At 49.6% G+C, this 6,000-nt stretch overlaps 1 protein-coding gene across 6 annotated transcripts in view; it reads left to right on the top strand.

Moving 5' to 3' along the window:
- LOC115135135 (potassium voltage-gated channel subfamily KQT member 5-like) overlaps window positions 1-6,000 on the top strand; it is a 150,709-nt gene that overhangs the window by 65,866 nt on the left and 78,843 nt on the right. For all 6 annotated transcript variants that reach the window (XM_029669455.2, XM_029669456.2, XM_029669453.2 and 3 more), the window contains exon 2: window positions 5,575-5,665. In XM_029669455.2, the coding sequence (XP_029525315.1) occupies window positions 5,575-5,665 (91 nt within the window). The remainder of the gene's footprint in view (window positions 1-5,574; window positions 5,666-6,000) is intronic.

Here is a 6,000-nt window from a genome sequence, read left to right as displayed (position 1 = left end):
GAAGGATTACTTTATCCTATCCTAGGTATTCCTTAAAGAGGTGGGGTTTCAGGTGTCTCCGGAAGGTGGTGATTGACTCCGCTGTCCTGGCGTCGTGAGGGAGTTTGTTCCACCATTGGGGGGCCAGAGCAGCGAACAGTTTTGACTGGGCTGAGCGGGAACTGTACTTCCTCAGTGGTAGGGAGGCGAGCAGGCCAGAGGTGGATGAACGCAGTGCCCTTGTTTGGGTGTAGGGCCTGATCAGAGCCTGGAGGTAGTGAGGTGCCGTTCCCCTCACAGCTCCGTAGGCAAGCACCATGGTCTTGTAGCGGATGCGAGCTTCAACTGGAAGCCAGTGGAGAGAGCGGAGGAGCGGGGTGACGTGAGAGAACTTGGGAAGGTTGAACACCAGACGGGCTGCGGCGTTCTGGATGAGTTGTAGGGGTTTAATGGCACAGGCAGGGAGCCCAGCCAACAGCGAGTTGCAGTAATCCAGACGGGAGATGACAAGTGCCTGGATTAGGACCTGCGCCGCTTCCTGTGTGAGGCAGGGTCGTACTCTGCGGATGTTGTAGAGCATGAACCTACAGGAACGGGCCACCGCCTTGATGTTATTTGAGAACGACAGGGTGTTGTCCAGGATCACGCCAAGGTTCTTAGCGCTCTGGGACGAGGACACAATGGAGTTGTCAACCGTGATGGCGAGATCATGGAACGGGCAGTCCTCCCCCGGGAGGAAGAGTAGCTCCGTCTTGCCGAGGTTCAGCTTGAGGTGATGATCCGTCATCCACACTGATATGTCTGCCAGACATGCAGAGATGCGATTCGCCACCTGGTCGTCAGAAGGGGGAAAGGAGAAGATTAATTGTGTGTCGTCTGCATAGCAATGATAGGAGAGACCATGTGAGGTTATGACAGAGCCAAGTGACTTGGTGTATAGCGAGAATAGGAGAGGGCCTAGAACAGAGCCCTGGGGGACACCAGTGGTGAGAGCACGTGGTGAGGAGACGGATTCTCGCCACGCCACCTGGTAGGAGCGACCTGTCAGGTAGGACGCAATCCAAGCGTGGGCCGCGCCGGAGATGCCCAACTCGGAGAGGGTGGAGAGGAGGATCTGATGGTTCACAGTATCGAAGGCAGCCGATAGGTCTAGAAGGATGAGAGCAGAGGAGAGAGAGTTAGCTTTAGCAGTGCGGAGCGCCTCCGTGATACAGAGAAGAGCAGTCTCAGTTGAATGACTAGTCTTGAAACCTGACTGATTTGGATCAAGAAGGTCATTCTGAGAGAGATAGCGGGAGAGCTGGCCAAGGACGGCATGTTCAAGAGTTTTGGAGAGAAAAGAAAGAAGGGATACTGGTCTGTAGTTGTTGACATCGGAGGGATCGAGTGTAGGTTTTTTCAGAAGGGGTGCAACTCTCGCTCTCTTGAAGACGGGAGGGACGTAGCCAGCGGTCAGGGATGAGTTGATGAGCGAGGTGAGGTAAGGGAGAAGGTCACCGGAGATGGTCTGGAGAAGAGAGGAGGGGATAGGGTCAAGCGGGCAGGTTGTTGGGCGGCCGGCCGTCACAAGACGCGAGATGTCATCTGGAGAGAGAGGGGAGAAAGAGGTCAGAGCACAGGGTAGGGCAGTGTGAGCAGAACCAGCGGTGTCGTTTGACTTAGCAAACGAGGATCGGATGTCGTCGACCTTCTTTTCAAAATGGTTGACGAAGTCATCTGCAGAGAGGGAGGAGGGGGAGGGGGGGGAGGAGGATTCAAGAGGGAGGAGAAGGTGGCAAAGAGATTCCTAGGGTTAGAGGCAGATGCTTGGAATTTAGAGTGGTAGAAAGTGGCTTTAGCAGCAGAGACAGAGGAGGAAAATGTAGAGAGGAGGGAGTGAAAGGATGCCAGGTCCGCAGGGAGGCGAGTTTTCCTCCATTTCCGCTCGGCTGCCCGGAGCCCTGTTCTGTGAGCTCGCAATGAGTCGTCGAGCCACGGAGCGGGAGGGGAGGACCGAGCCGGCCTGGAGGATAGGGGACATAGAGAGTCAAAGGATGCAGAAAGGGAGGAGAGGAGGGTTGAGGAGGCAGAATCAGGAGATAGGTTGGAGAAGGTTTGAGCAGAGGGAAGAGATGATAGGATGGAAGAGGAGAGAGTAGCGGGGGAGAGAGAGCGAAGGTTGGGACGGCGCGATACCATCCGAGTAGGGGCAGTGTGGGAAGTGTTGGATGAGAGCGAGAGGGAAAAGGATACAAGGTAGTGGTCGGAGACTTGGAGGGGAGTTGCAATGAGGTTAGTGGAGGAACAGCATCTAGTAAAGATGAGGTCGAGCGTATTGCCTGCCTTGTGAGTAGGGGGGAAGGTGAGAGGGTGAGGTCAAAAGAGGAGAGGAGTGGAAAGAAGGAGGCAGAGAGGAATGAGTCAAAGGTAGACGGGGGAGGTTAAAGTCGCCCAGAACTGTGAGAGGTGAGCCGTCCTCAGGAAAGGAGCTTATCAAGGCATCAAGCTCATTGATGAACTCTCCGAGGGAACCTGGAGGGCGATAAATGATAAGGATGTTAAGCTTGAAAGGGCTGGTAACTGTGACAGCATGGAATTCAAAGGAGGCGATAGACAGATGGGTAAGGGGAGAAAGAGAGAATGACCACTTGGGAGAGATGAGGATCCCGGTGCCACCACCCCGCTGACCAGAAGCTCTCGGGGTGTGCGAGAGCACGTGGGCGGACGAAGAGAGAGCAGTAGGAGTAGCGGTGTTGTCTGTGGTGATCCATGTTTCCGTCAGAGCCAAGAAGTCGAGGGACTGGAGGGAGGCATAGGCTGAGATGAACTCTGCCTTGTTGGCCGCAGATCGGCAGTTCCAGAGGCTACCGGAGACCTGGAACTCCACGTGGGTCGTGCGCGCTGGGACCACCAGATTAGGTGGCTGCGGCCATGCGGTGTGGAGCGTTTGTATGGTCTGTGCAGAGAGGAGAGAACAGGGATAGACAGACACATAGTTGACAGGCTAGAGAAGAGGCTACGCTAATGCAGAGGAGATTGGAATGACAAGTGGACTACACGTCTCGAATGTTCAGAAAGTTAAGCTTACGTAGCAAGAATCTAATTGACTAAAATGATTAAAATGATAGAGTACTGCTGGGGTAGGCTAGCTGCGTTGTTGACACTACCCTAATCAAGTCGTACCGTTGAGTGTGAAGTTTCTACAGTGCTGCTTATCGGGAGCTAGCTGGCTAGCTAGCAGTGTTGGTTACGTTACGTTGCGTTAGGAGAACGACAATAGCTGGCTAGCTAACCTAGAAAATCGCTCTAGACTACACAATTATCTTTGAAACAAAGACGGCTATGTAGCTAGCTATGTAGCTAGCTACGATCAAACAAATCACACCGTTGGGACTGTAATGAAATGAAATGAAAAAGTGATACTACCTGTGGAGCGACGCGAATGCGACCGGAATGCGAAAGTTCTATTCAGTAGACGTTGGCTGGCTATTGGCTAGCTAGGAGTGTCTCCTACGTTAAGGACGACAAAATAGCTGGCTAGCTGACCTCGGTGAATTAAGATAATCACTCTAAGACTACACACTCTAAACTACACAATTATCTTGGATACGAAGACAGCAAAGACAACTATGTAGCTATCTAATACTACACTAATCAAGTCGTTCGGTTGAGTGTGATAGTTACTACAGTGCTACGGTAGCCGGTGAACGTATGCTAGCTGGCTAGCTGCTAGGCAGATAGGAGGGCGACGAAATACGATAATAACGCAATTATCACTCTAAGACTCCACACTCTAAGCTACACAATTATCTTGGATACGAAGACAGCAAAGACAACTATGTAGCTAGCTATGTAGCTAGCTAACACTACACTAATCAAGTCGTTCAGTTGAGTGTGATAGTTACTACAGTGCTACGGTAGCCGGTGAACGTATGCTAGCTGGCTAGCTGCTAGGCAGATAGGAGGGCGACGAAATACGATAATAACGCAATTATCACTCTAAGACTCCACACTCTAAGCTACACAATTATCTTGGATACGAAGACAGCAAAGACAACTATGTAGCTAGCTATGTAGCTAGCTAACACTACACTAATCAAGACAGTTGAGTTCAGTTGAGTGTGATAGTTACTACAGTGCTACGGTAGACAGTGAACGTGTTGGACAGATAGGAGACGACAGAAGGAGACGACGAAATACGATAATTACGCAATTATCTTTGATACAACGACGACTATGTAGCTAGCTAAGAGGAAATTGCTAAGATTAGACAAATCAGACCGTTGTACTATAATGAAATGTAATGAAATGTAATGAAAAAGTTATACAACCTGCAGACCGAAGCGCGGATGCGACCAGATCGCTCCAACCCGGAAGTTAATCAACTCATCCAAATGTAATGACCCATGGTGGGTTGTGGTAGTGGTGGGGATAAAAGGGGATAAAATTCCATCCGCAGACCATGACATATATTGTTATTTCACAATAGAAAGAGGTTCTGTGCCAAAGTGGGATGAAAAGTGGCAACCCATTGTTTATTCCACGTTGTGTTAGATACATTTCATCAGAAATCTATGATTGATCTGTATTATTGTAAAATAGCAACACAATAAAGTTATAAAACTCTCTTCATCCACACACACGCACACACGCACACACGCACGCACGCACGCACGCACGCACGCACGCACGCACGCACACACACACACACACACACACACACACACACACACACACACACACACACACACACACCTACTCTCTGAGCAGCAGCTGGGAGTGGATCTGGTGTCCATGCCTGGTCTGTCTGACAGTAAAGGCCTATTAGTGTCTGCTGCTCTATCAAAGCCATATGTTCCCCGGCTGTTAGGTCCATACCATGCCCTAACTCACCTCCCTCTCTAGGTATACTGTAACTCAGCTTGGAGTGGACCGCCAACAGCCCTTTACTCACCCTAATATTTCACATTAATCCCATGGAAAATAAACGATGTTATGAATCACCGTCTAAGGGGAAAGGGCTGAGTTCAGCTCCAGGGGAGGGGAGAGAGGGAAGAGGGAGACAGAGGAGAGAAGGGAGACGGTAAAGGAAAAAGGGGTGAGCGAGGTGAAAGAGGGAAGAGGGGTGAGGGGTGAGATCTGTGGAGATAAGACTTACAGAGTGACACTCACCCACACACTCATGGCAGAGCATGAGGGAAGAGCAAGTCATAAGACAAAGAGAATAACAAAATGCCTCTTGCTGACTCTTGACAAGATGAACATAGTCTTTTTAATGAAATGGAAAAATCCTGTACCAGCTATAGCCCTAGGCAGAGTGGACTTTCTTAGAGAGAAAGAGATGGAGAAGAGGGGAGAAGGCAGCAATAAAGGTGAGCAGAAGATGAAAAAAGAGGGAGAAAAGAGTTTAACACAGTATAATCATCACACACTTTCATGCTGTGTCAACTACTAGTTCTGCAGTTTTATCCTCAGCAGTGTACCTCATTACAGTAATAAAGCTGGGGGTTTTGTCTGACAGCGCGACCTGACCTTGATTTCATGTGTATTGCATAATATCTGTAGGTGATATATGTGTTATCTAATGTAGCGTATGTCTGTTTCTCTCTCTGTCAGGTTCATCTTGGTGTTTGGCTGTCTGGTCCTGTCAGTGTTCTCCACAATCCCTGCCCATCAGGACCTGTCCAACCACTTTCTGCTCATCCTGGTGAGTGTAATGCCTCATTCACATTACAAATTAGCAGTCCGTTGCATTGCACTGGATGTCATTCATTTCAATGGGGACCATTTCAATGGAGTGGAATCGCAGCGCCCCCTTGCAGTTGAAGACTCCGTTCCAAAACGGAGGATTCGAACTTGCAACCTTTCGGTGACTAGTCCAACGCTCTAACCACTAGGCTACCCTGCCACCCCGTAGCGCTTTCCAATACAAGTAACAAAGGTTTCACATAATAAAATAAACACAATTGCTAACAAAGAAAGGCGTAAGGAGAATAAAAAAAGATAGCTAATTCAAATCATACAGTAAAGCATCTTTATGGG

The sequence above is a fragment of the Oncorhynchus nerka genome, linkage group LG10 (genome assembly GCF_034236695.1).
Source record: "Oncorhynchus nerka isolate Pitt River linkage group LG10, Oner_Uvic_2.0, whole genome shotgun sequence".
Lineage (NCBI taxonomy): Eukaryota > Metazoa > Chordata > Actinopteri > Salmoniformes > Salmonidae > Oncorhynchus > Oncorhynchus nerka.
Note: the sequence above shows the minus strand (reverse complement) of the source record. Positions and strands in the feature narration are given on the sequence as shown.